This window comes from Vanellus vanellus (assembly GCF_965231255.1).
Source record: "Vanellus vanellus genome assembly, chromosome: 6".
NCBI lineage: Eukaryota > Metazoa > Chordata > Aves > Charadriiformes > Charadriidae > Vanellus > Vanellus vanellus.
In genome coordinates, this window is record NC_138911.1 from 58,408,691 (window position 1) to 58,421,435 (window position 12,745).

General features: G+C 44.2%; 1 protein-coding gene across 1 annotated transcript; it reads left to right on the top strand.

Moving 5' to 3' along the window:
• Positions 1–266: 266 nt before the first annotated feature.
• On the top strand, positions 267–9,597 carry TMEM179 (transmembrane protein 179; the record flags this gene model as incomplete). Its single annotated transcript, XM_082485524.1, has 4 exons — positions 267–568; positions 4,675–4,812; positions 6,361–6,439; positions 9,418–9,597. 4 exons carry the CDS (start codon positions 267–269, stop codon positions 9,595–9,597), a joined length of 699 nt encoding a protein of 232 aa, XP_082341650.1.
• Between the last annotated feature and the right edge of the window lie 3,148 nt (positions 9,598–12,745).

Here is a 12,745-nt window from a genome sequence, read left to right on the forward strand (position 1 = left end):
GGAGGAGTCATTACATTACATTGCATTGCATTGCACTGCGCATCCTCCCTCCCCACCCCCTGCTGCTGCAGGATTCCTCCCTTCATCCCTCCATCCTCCCCCACCTCCCTCCCCTCATCCCTCCCTCCTGCATCCCTCCCTCCTGCATCCCTGCCTCCAGCATCCCTCCCTCCTGCATCCCTCCCTCCTGCATCCCTCCCTCCCTCCCTCCCTCCCTCCCTCCCTCCATCCCTCCCTCCCCCTTCTGCCTGCACAGAGCCGAGGACATGGCGCTCAGCAATTTCCTCTTCGCTCAGTGCATCTGCTACTTCCTGGCCTTCCTCTTCAGCTTCATCGTGGTGGTGCCGCTCTCCGAGAATGGCAACGACTTCCACGGCCGGTGCCTGCTCTTCACTGAGGGCATGTGGCTCAACGCCAACCTGACGGTGGAGAGGCAGCGCTTCACCGTGCAGGAGTGGGGGCCAGAGGCTGCCTGCCGCTTCAGCATCTTCACCGGGCTCCTCTCCCTGCTGCTGGCCACAGTGCAGGCCTGGAGGACCCTCTTCTTCCTCTGCAAAGGGCACGAGGAGTAAGTACCCCTGGGGAGGGCAGGAGGTGCCCATCCCTCCTGCAGGCTGGGGCAAGTGGGAGTAGCTGGGGGGTGAAGCGCTGGGCTTTGCACCATCCAGATTATCCTGCTCCCTACAGGGGTTTGGGGTGAGGCAGTGTGTTGCCTATGTCTGCCTGCACACACCCCACATACACCCCCACCTGTGCCCAGGGCCCTCTCTGGAGGATGTTCCCCTGCAGGAGTTTTGGGGTGAGGGGCCAGATTTGCTGCAATGTGCCCACTGCCCTTTGGCAGTCTGGGAGCAGCATCTGGCCACATCTTTGCTGTGGTGGGTATGGAGTGTGCTGGGGACCATGGGGTGATGCTGGAGGCTGAGGCTCACAGATGGCTCCTGACCATGGTTCCACTACATGTCCCTGCAAAGGGGGGGGACCTTCCCCGGACGAACGCCAGGTATGCCAAAACCCTTGAAACAACACAGTTGTGCGTGGGAGGGAGGAGAAGGGAGAGGTTGGTGGTCCCCCTCTATTTTTATCCTGCTTTTGGTGGTGGACATGGCAACTATTACGGAGAACAACTATTGCTTGGTTACGACATGAGAACAGCGCTGAGCACTCCCTGCAGCAGCCGCCGTGCTGCGCTGGCAGCTGGTGACTGTGCTCAGACAAACCGAGGGGCATCAGAGCCCAGCAGGAACAGTGAGAGGCTTAGTGGTCCAGGCAACAGCTCGGGAGCACTGTGCTCTCCTGTGACCTGTCCTGCCACCTTGAGTAGAGCCCCTGGCACAGGTAACCCAGCCTGCGGGTGCTATGGGGCCAGGGCCCTCCAAGCATCCAGCTGCCCAGAGGTGGGAAGGCAGGAGCACGCGTTGGTGGCTGGTTAGACTAGGAAAGCCATTTTCCCATGTTTAGGGACCATGCCAAGGTTAAATCACTCATTTCCAGATCTATTTGGACCGGAGGTTTCTTGGGTCAGTGGCTGTTATGCACGTTCAGGCTTGTACAACACCCTGATGTTGTTAATATTGAGCAGCACTGCCTCTGGCTCTTTCTGACCCCTCTCAAGCTGTCTAATACTAAACCACGCTGTAATAAATATAGACTAGAAACTTACTGCCATATTAAAATTTACCTTACAAGTTCTAAATATAACCATGTACTTAATACATTTGAATTCAATTCCTCTGGTGATCAGATACCTATAAAGGATTAGTTGACTCTAGATGCTTTTTTTCAGTTTTACTGTTCAGAACTAGTTAATTTTTGGAAGAAACCAGCAGTAAAACCCCTGTAATAGTGAAATTTCGATCGTATGTTTGCTCTGCTCCCAAACTTGGCTGTTTAGTTTAAAACTGTTGGGCAGGGCCCTGAAAATTGTCCTTTTAGGAGGTGCTTTCAGGCTCCTTTGGGCTGAACGTTAGCAGTTGTGTAACACTGTCTACAATTGTTCCAGGCAAGAAAGGATGTAGAAGGCTGCGGGGTGGTGGGGAGCAAAGATGGAGCAAGTTGGCAGGATGAGACAGCCATTGAGCACCACAGAAGGGTAAAACAGGATGAGAGGGAAGCTGCTGGAAACCAGCAGTTTCCTAGTAAGAAGGAAAGTCTGTCCCATACCAGATCTGCCGCTGTCTGTCTGAAAAGGAGGCAGGACACACTCTGTTCTCATTTTAGACACCTATTTGTTAACACTTCAAATGGGTGTGAAAACAGGTCTGTTTGCATGGAGAGATAAATGCGAGCTCCTCACCATAAATGATAATGGCCATTTCTGATTAGAGGCACTTGATGAAGAACCAGAATGGCATCACTACTGGTCCCGTTGAGCAGGGTCAGTGCTGCTGGGCCAGCTATGGAGTAAGTTGACCTGAGGCAGTCAGGGTTAGTACCCTATGCCTCCTAGCAAGGTGGCCAGTCTTCACATGCAATGGCTTTGAATGATTGCTCTCAGATAGTTGGGACTGCTAAAAATTCTTCTCCGAAGGGTCTCAGCACCCCTTGCCTCAGGGACGACCTGAGCTCGAGTTGCATGCAGGAGTAGAAAAGGCACGTGCTGGCTGCCAGTCATGCTCTGGGCCTGGGACTGTTTAGCTCAGCTGAAAGGTACTCAGATACTTCACTACTAGGACTGTAAAGTGACTTCTACTTTTAGTGTAAGTATTTATTATTGCAGGGCATCCACTCAATCTGGAATGTGTAGCTTGAAGTTCTGATCTAAGGAGCAAAACAGGTGAGGCAGAGTTCTGTAGAGCATAGTTCTCTACCAGGGTGCCCTGGCCTGAGGAACCTCCACTGCACGGTGATGGTTACTGCTCGCCCAGTGCAAATCAAGTGCAACATTCAGCCCTGCTTTGTCAGTGGAAGGTCAGATTTTGGTGTTGCAGGGTAGGAAATAGAGGGAGGACTAGAGGTCCTGGGCTGGTGATGATCCTCTGGATAGTCCAGCAAACAAACAGTTCCTTTTCAAGAGCTGTTACTAATTCTGCTGTCAACTCGGTTTTTATTCAGTGGATAGCTCAAGTCTTTTTTGCCTCTCAGGCCAGCTTACCATGCACTGGTGCACCTAGTGGGTATGGCTTTGGTGATGCTTGAAATGAAATCCAGGCTAGATGTGAAATCAGGGCAGAGAAAGGGAAGATACAAAATTATGGTGTGCTCGTACAAGCTCCCTCTGCTATATGGTGACCCCACCATTTTATGGAGATGAGTTGACCTAGTCCACCAAGTCCTGTGAAGCCAAAGGACAGGAATAGGGTTCATCTCAATGTTCATCTAGAAGTCAGGTGTCCTGACATCCATCTCCCACTACAGTCTCTAAGGGCACTTCTGGAAGGTGATTTATTTCACCTCTTTTCCATCAGTGTTGGAATGGGATGACTGTCACTTTGGAGAGAACCTAGACAGACCCTCTAAAGCCACATCAACCCAGGAACAAACTTCCTAACCCCACTTGTAATTGTTTCCTCATTGCATTTTAAAGAAGTCCTCATAAGGTTACATATGTCTCATGGTGTATAACCTATACAAATTAGGATTGACCAGTCCAGAACAGGATTCAAACACTGACTCAAAAAACCTCTCAGTTTTTTATTTAACGAGCCATCAGAGGAGAGAAACTACTATTTTTTTTTTGTTCTTCGTCATGACTAGACTCATTCTATCCCCAGCATAATGAGCAGCGGTGGGCAATTCGTCATATTAATCCTTACCACCTAACCTGGATAGGATGACCTGTCTCCTGGAGTTGCCAGTCTTTCTCCAACCTAGAGTAGGGGTCCAGTTTTTAGATAATGAGACTTTCCAAATGCCGCCTGGAGCAGTTCCAAGTAGCAAAGGACTTGGTCAGATGAATGAGAAAAGGACCAGAAAGTTTTCCCTAACTAGAACTAAGGGGGAGAGGTAAGCAGTGAGGTTAGAAGACGAGTGGACAATTTCTTGGGCTTACGGCACCTCTGTCAGCACCCCACCCCATACCACTCCAAACACAGCACATGCCTAGGGCTGGCTCTGGTTGGGCAGACTTAATGGAGCTGAGGTAAATTGACATTCATCTGGCAGAACTAACACTCACATCAAAGTCAGAGAAGTCCCGGGAGAAGCTGGCCTGCTCTGCAAATTGCCCATAAAACTGAGATTGGTGTCCTATGATGGCAATACCTTGTGTTACACTGCTTAAAATGATTATAGCTATCAGTACTGTGTTGTTTTATTTTTAGTTTCCCTCTCCTAGGCAATTTTTGTCCCAATTATCACTTTAGTCATGAAATAATTTTAGCTCCAGTTACTATATAATTTGAGCTAATGACATTTATTTTAACAATGGTGATTTTCATCATTACAGCTAATGAAAGCCATGCTGTGTATGAACAATCACCACTTAGTATTTATGATTTAAAGCCCCATCCTTTTATGGTGAAAAAAGTCAAAATCCAAAGCACTTACAAATGAAGATAATGTGACTCAAAATCATAATCCATAGTTTTTCAGCATGTTAGGTGTCCTTAATTAAAGCAGACGTGTTTCAAATGGAAACTGATATCTTTGTGCCCAGTGTACGCTGCTTAAAGAGACTGCTGATGTTGTGTTTCAGCTGTTTATGAGTTACATTTTTCTTCCCTTTTATTGCAGCTCTTTCTTTTATGCCTTCCTGAATCTGCTGATCAGCGTCTTTGTGGTGTTTATCACATTTATTGCTAGCACTATAGTGAGTGTAGGATTTAACATGTGGTGTGATGCAATTACTGAAAAAGGAAGCATGCCAAATAGGTTAGTATTGAAGAATACATTTTCTTCCTTTATTTTTTTTGTACATGCACAAATGAACAGTGGTAATACAAACTATAGTTATTACACGCAAGGTGAGCAAGGGGGAGAAGGCATCTGTAATGTGGAAATCCAGACTTTTTTCTTCTGGAACAAAAAAAGCAAATCAAAGTTGGTGTTTTTTTTGCGTTTAGTACTCCCCAAAGAAAAGTACGTTTCCAAGGTGTTTCATGGTCTCTTTAAGAGTCACGAACATATGCAAAAGGAATCTATTATTTGTTTAAAAATTTTTATTTCCAAACGAGAGCTAGATTTGGAAATGCTCTAAGAATGGGGGAGTGTGGTCTTGTGAGCAGGGCGGGGGACCGGGAGTCAGGGTTCCTGGCTTGTTGTCCTGGCTCTGCCACCAACCCACAGTGTGACACCGGGCAAGTCACTCATCCTGCCTCTGCCACAACACCCTGTCATCTAAATTTCGGTATAAAGATGCTGGCCTCATAGTGGTGCTGTGGATGCCCTGAGAGCCGCAGAGTGAAAAGTACTTTGTAAGTGCAAAGTACAGGTGGTTGATACTTTCTTGCAGTGCACAAAATATACAGATCCTAAAATGGTCTACTGTATCCCACAGTGCTTACGCTCCTTATAGGAAACATGATAAATTGAGGTAGATTTTTTCCTATCAAAGGAATAACAATGAAGAGAGAGGAAAAGGTGACATTTTATGTCATATGATATTGAATAAACGTACTACTGAAAGCATACATTTATGTTGCACCTTGTCATATGTTGTAAAATGCCATAGTACATGTTCTGTTTAGGGCTGCAACGATTAATCGAATTATTCGAATATTCGGTTAAAAATTCAATTACAAAAAACGTCTAATCGAATATTCGGATAAGAACCCAAGATGACCGACAGCACTGAAAAGGAGAGAGAAGAGGCTGCAGAAATCAACCAAGAGATAGAAAGACAACCTCAAAATCCTGGGATTTTTTTCACAGCAGTAAAAGTCCAAGTTATTTGTAAAATCTGTAGGCAGCCTCTATCTTACCATCAGAGTATCGTCTCCTTGCTGGAGCATCCGAAACAAAAACACCCACACAATCCCTTCTTCTGAGGCTTTTCCTGATGAAGTCAAAAGGTAACGGAGGTTCATACACTTTGTTTCATTGAGGGGTGAAGCAACCAACCCGGGGTGATACCAGATGCGTGTATGTGGGAGGCTCGGGGGTAGCGGGAGAAGAGGGGTTTAAGTATACTATTTTCATAATAACTATTACAGTTCCACTTATGGAAGATTGGCGTTATCACTTACATAATTATACATTATTTGTTTTTTAAATAAAGTGATCACATGACTCTTCTAGCATAGTTTTAGAGAAGATTGGCAAGCAACCTCGTTACTGCAATAGCTTAAATACCTTTTGATAGAACGTGCCATTGTGACTGAAACACACTTAAGATGTTGCTTCATTTTATGTTTGGTTTGCCTGTTTGGAATCTCTGAAATAATTTTCTTTTTTTCCCTTCCAAATGTCTTCCTTGGGTAGCTGTGAAGAGTTACAGGATATAGATCTTGAACTGAACTTAGAAAACTCTGCTTTCTACGACCAGTTTGCTATTGCACAGGTAGGTTGGTCTAGGTCATGGTTCTATTCCAGTTCATTTACCATTTGCTCATAGATCTGGGATTGCTGGTGCAGAACTACCACCCTCTGAAATCAATGGGAACATTTCCACTGACTTCAGCAAGTGCTGAATCAGGATGACAGTGACAGGCACATTTGCATTTTAAATTCAAAATAGGAAGTTTTGAACGTGAACATGTCAAAACCCAACTCTGCCACTGTTCTTGTTACTCATGATGGAAAATTTATTATTTCTCCAAAGGATGACCTCTGCAAATGTTGCTACACTCTGGTGTGCCTGGAGCTCTTCACTGCTGTTCAGAATAATGTCTGACTTGCACCAGATCATGGCACTATTAACTTTGCCTTCCATGAGTTTGTCTGAGGTTGCCTGAACCCATAGAAATAGCAGACCACTGAAAATAATTAAAGATTACTTTCATTTAGATAGGGTTGTTTTCTGATGAGTCTTTGAGAACTAGACCTCTAAGGCTGTCAGACCTTTCTACTGAATGTGTTAGCTCGAAGTCAACACTCAAAGTCAGTGAATAGTGGGCCTTGAGCACTTGTACATGGGAGCATACTAGTGCTACACCGAGGGTAACCCCCACCGTGCAGGGCTGCACCCATACACATGCTTCTTATTTTGGAAGAGGCATTAGCTTACCTGGGACACCCCTTGAAGGTAACTTCCTCTTGGACACCAGCTAGTTTTGTGTCTTTGCTGCCAGCACTGGCATCGAGACACCCAGCTCAGGCGTACCTGCATGTAGGATATGTAGGAAATATGTCATAAGTGACCCCTTTATATCCTGGTAGCCCCAGGACAGGCTGTATATTTTGTAGCAGAATATGCCATTACTGCTTAATCTGCCAGCTAGTGAGAGGGTAGCAGAAGTAAACCTGTTATCTGTCTATAGCTTTGAGTTCACGGGAACTAAATGTCCATGTCCACCCTGTAATCTCAAGATAGACAGTTTGTAATCTATACACAGGGGAAGGCATTTCTCCATCAGGGAGTCATGCCTAAAAAAGGCAAGGTCCATGCGCAAAACACTTCAGCTGAAGGAGAGTTAATATATCACAGAGTATAAGAATCAGCCCAAGTCATTAGATGGAGCTCCCCACGCCGGTCCACTTCTCTCCATATGTTCCTGTGTAGAGCTAGCCTGTAAGGTGCAGCCTCCAAGCTCTGCAAACACCCAAGTATGAGGAGATGGGGGCATAACAGCTCCAGGGAAACACCATTCAGCTTCAAAGGTGAACCTGGTAGTGTCAAAGTGAATCCCAATTGTGACTGTATAAAGAAAGGACCAAGCAGGGAACAAAATTCTGCATCGTTGTCTTCTGATATCTGGGGTGTGGCAAGCAGAATTGGATGAAGGCATGACAATGGGTCTGTCTGTGGAAGGCAAATAAGTTTCTTTGAAACAGTACAAAGAGGAACCCAAGAATAGACTAGACTTACTGGCTAAAGCAATGATTTCCTTATAAGTGCAATAATTTCCTACAGTTGGCTTTGCTTAGAAGCAGTGGTCTGAATGGAGATATCAAGATTGCTGAGAATTTAAGAATTACAAATACGGGCTCTGGATAAGATCTAGAAGGAAGAACAAGAAGCTTAATTAAAGCTATAGATATTTGGCACATATATATATGTGTGTGTATACACAGACACAGACCCCATCTCTGTCCACTTTCCTCCATTCAGATGCTTCCAACGCATCAGAATGACTGTGGGAGTTTCACTGAATTTGGCTAAATCCATGTAGATTTTTTCATATCAAGTGTGCTGAGAAGACCACAGCAGTAGCAGATATCTGAATGCCTTTAAGATAATATTTTATGAATGAAGTGGTGCTTAAGAAATTAATGCAAAGCTTCCAATTCTTTAGATATGGTCATATAAAGCCAAGTTAATATCTCTTATTTCCAAGGTTTGTAGAATAACTCAAAAATATTCTTTACTGGTGAACTGAGATAATTGTAAGTATGGGCAGAAATACTTAAGAGAATTTCCAAAGTGTGTAAGATACACAGGGACATAAACTTCCTTTAAAAAATAGTCCTTGCTTATCTAAACTGGCTATTAGAGTAAACAGCTGTATTACTGTCTGGAAGGGTTTAAATTGTTGTACTTTTTTTAATTAAAAATGCAGTATTTCAAAACTGAAATACGGGAATTCAATTAATGTTTCTTTGCTATAGGCACCATAGAATTAAAACAGAATTTCTGCCAGAAAGCCTTACTACAAATGAGCATCCTCTGAGATGGGGAGGCCAACATTCAAGTACCTGTATGAATCAAAGTGCAATTATTTCTATGAAGTTAAGCAAGAGACACTGACAAGTTAGTGATGGAACCTATTGCACACCTGAGGCTTTCAGCCCAGGTATCTCATGCCAGGTATAAATGAGCCACCGGGAACTTGGGTGGATTGGAGTGTGTTTCTCTTGCTCCCTGAGTTCATGCTAATGTGAATCAGTTACCCCAGAGTATAACAGTTGAATCGGTAGGATTTTCTCAGCTGTGTTTTGAATAGAAATACCTTAAAATTTATACTTCTCCAGGGGTAGTGGGAGGTCCGAAGGACTTGGGAAGAAAGTTTTGGAAAATGTCTTAAAACATATTGCAGTTCTAAAGTAACAAAAGTGAAAGAATCCCAAGAATTTTGGGGCAGCCAGAGTGTCAGATATGGGAAGTTCAATGGATGCACCTGGATTATACAGATTTCTTTTTTTCATTATTGTATTTTGTGCAATTTGTTGTCATTTTTTCCTAGTACATAAAGAGCTTTTCCTTTTAAGCTAGGAATAACTTGACAGTTTTGAGGAACAGTGAGGCCAGGACTTCACTGGGTGTGACTTGGTGTGAGTTCATGGATTTTGGTCCAGCTGAGATTTTGATATTCACCTGGACAGTTGACTTTGTTTTTACAATGCAGTACTGACCTCTTTATAATTTCTTTTCTTCTCTAGTTTGGTCTCTGGGCTGCCTGGCTGACTTGGCTGGGAATTACCATTCTGGCTTTCCTGAAGGTTTATCACAACTACAGACAGGAGGACCTGCTAGATAGCCTGATCCATGAGAAGGAGCTGTTGCTAGGAAGATCCTCTTCACGAACCTCTTTGCAAGATGAGAAAAGTGGCATGATCTAAAGTGTAAGCAAATTTCCAGGGCAGGATCTAGATTTTATTATTCAGTAGTGTGAGCTGAAGTTGAGTCAGGGTATTGAGTGTGTGAGATCTTTTCTTTCCTGAAAGGAGATGTACTTGTGAATCACCCACTTCTTCCATGAGAAATTGTTGGCAGAAATACTTATATTAGGATACAGAGAATGAATGGCCCCATGTGCCATTGGCACAGCAAAATTTTTGTCCTGCGCAGGTACATTCTGCAACCTGCTCTTGTTAGCAGAGCTCCTATGTCCTATCCCTGGCTTTTGAGGAAAGCGGATGTTTTTGAGGACTGTGCTGGCAAGACCAGGCTACAGAGCCTAGGCTATTCCCTCAAACTATCCTGCAACAACAGTTGTTACTGGTGCTGCGTTCAGTTCCACTTCTCAACCTCTCCTCCCATTTGCCAGTAAAGCTGCCCCTGTTCTCACTTTATTCTGGGTAACTGCAGCTCTGGTCCAGGTACAGACTCTTGCTGTCTCTGCTTTCTCTATGTGTGGACACAGTGCTGACAAACCTGTTGCTCCTGCTCTGACTTTGAGTTCGTTTAGAACATTGAGACCTGTGTTCCAGACTTGATATTTAACATTGGACAGTGTTAATGAATTTCATGAAATCCCTATGTTATTACAGTAGCTGTCAAAAACTGTGTCTCATTCAGAAGGATGGTGGAGAATTTTTGTGGTTTTGTTTCTTCTTAGATTTTGGCATGACCAGCATTTATTATGACTCCTGAAGTGTAGTGTAGCTAACAATTGCTGAAGCTTGCATACTAAGAAATTAGGCTGAATAGCTTGTATTAAGGCTTGTGCATTTATGAACGTAGCTTGTTACCTAACATTGTATATTATTCAGTTTTAAGTATTAGAATTTACTTGTGATATTTATTTCATATAGGCTGTGCAAAATGACTGTAAACATTTGCATTGTAGGTATCTCTATATATCTATAAACATAGCAAGGAGCTCAAACTGAGTTATTTTATAGGTGTTGAATGAGTCTGTTCTCCCCACTTGCGGCAGGAGTTCCACGGCTGATGAATTTGCTGTGAAAAGGGAGAACTATCGTTTTCAGAAAACTCACTAGTGACTTTGTTGTTGGTTCAGTTCTTCTTGGCTAGTGCTTCAATGAATAAGGTGGATCGTTGAGGTGGGAAGTAGATCCAATAATTAAGGAGAGTCACTCTGATGAGTGTGGGATTTGCATGGCAGAGAAGTAAAGTTGTACTACAATTAGGCAGCTATCCCTGGGTACGCATTAGGCAGAAGACCCCTATTCAGCAGAAGACTTAAGCAAGCAGTTAAGTTTAGGTTGAAGAATTCTTGTGATTACACAGGCACTGCCTGTGGCAGCTGTTTTTGAATTGAGACTCAAATTATTGCAACATGAGTGGAAACCGTGCATATCCATATTGCATGGTAAATAAGAAGGTTGGGAAGAGAAGACAGCAGGCTTCAGAGCTCAAGCCTGGGGCTAGCACAACCATATAGATTTACTGGTGTCTTCTGGGGACAATCTGGTGCTTGAAGTTAAGTACCTGCTTAAGTGTTTGGTTGAAACAAAACTTGAAGTCATAACAAATCCCTGAATGTGTAAGCATTTAGGGCGTAAAATCCAACATTACATTTAACGGCCAAATTGTTCTCCTAGGTTTAGGGAAAAAACCCTCCGTGGGCTATAAGCAGTGAGCTGGTCCTGTGAACATTGTTTATAGATTCAGCTGGCCCCAGCTATCTGTAGAGAGATCTTGTTTTTCAGCAGGATTTCTTCCCACAAGGGGATGCAATTCCTTTGAAAGATTTACAGAGGTGGCCTTTTTGTAGTTGTGAATTTGTATCAGAGGAAGAGTTCCTGAAGAGGGAACCAGAGATCAAGTTAGTTAATACCAGTTCAAAATTCAGGACTGTTGGAGTGCCTTTTTTCATTCGTTTGGTTTAATAAGAGATACACTCTTGCAGGTACCCAAGCCCTTTGCCAGGGCATGAACTTCCTCTTCGTATCTTGAAGAAGGGCTTGGGTCTTGAAGGATAGCCTGCTTCCTATGTTTCCCCAGTTGTTTCTCCAGCTGTAAAAGACACTGCTTCTCCTTCCAGTCTCACTTTGGATTTAAGATTCAGCAGTGATGTGTCTTCCCACAAATTACTTCAGTGCATGCCTTACTCCTCACATGGAACCATGTTGCTGCTTTGTATAATATATTTTACATATGTGCCAAATCAGGCTTAGGCTGAAGTAACATGTGGGTTGGTAACACTATTCCTGGTCTTGCCTGGGGCTTTGAAGAGCCAGGAGGCAGAAGATAGCAGGTCATCCTTGAAGAAGAAGATAGCTCCTCATCCTTGCTCTGAGATACCAGGGCTCAAGCCTTGTCTCTGGTTCTGAGGAGGAAGAAGATGCTGCTCATCAGTGAGGTTTTCTGGAGCTGATGTTCTCTTCTACCTCTCTTTTTTCCTGTCTTGGGGTCTTTTCCTCCTTTCAACTTCCACGAGAAGCAACGAACACTGGTCCTGGGGTTTCCACTCTTGTTGACTTTTGTGGTTAGCATTTTCAGTAGCATTTGTCACCCTGACATTGTCTCCCTGACACTGTTTCATTGTTCTGCAGCTCAAGAGACAAAAAGCAGGATCTTTAAAGCACCTGGGCCAGCCAGGATCCCACCTCGAAGTAAAAGCCAATAGGAATGAAATACTTAATTTCAGCCTTTGGAAAGTCCAGCCTGACAAAAGCACATGTACAGACTCACCTTTGAACTTTGGCTTCAAAGCTTAGCGTCTCTAACTCACTTACCCGGGTGAATTCTTCTAATCCCAGTTGCATTTCAGTGCCTATGCGTGCAAGCATCTTAGCTGTTGGAGTTGGCGTGTCAACTGAAAAGAGGCTGAGGCTCTTCTTTGAGTCCCACAGGCGTCGCAGTCTCTTTTTCCCAGCCACCCTCACTTGACCAGCTGGGGTGAAGCTGGCACCCAGCTTGCGAGCATCAGTGATGCTTAAAAGCAAAGCTAGTTTTGAAGGAAGCCCCATGGCAGGTGAGAAGGCAGAGCATTTAGTGAGAAGCTCTCTGGCTGACCCAAGGGGAAGAAGGGTACCATGCAACACCCAGTTATTGGAAGCAGTTGTGCTTTCTTGTTTG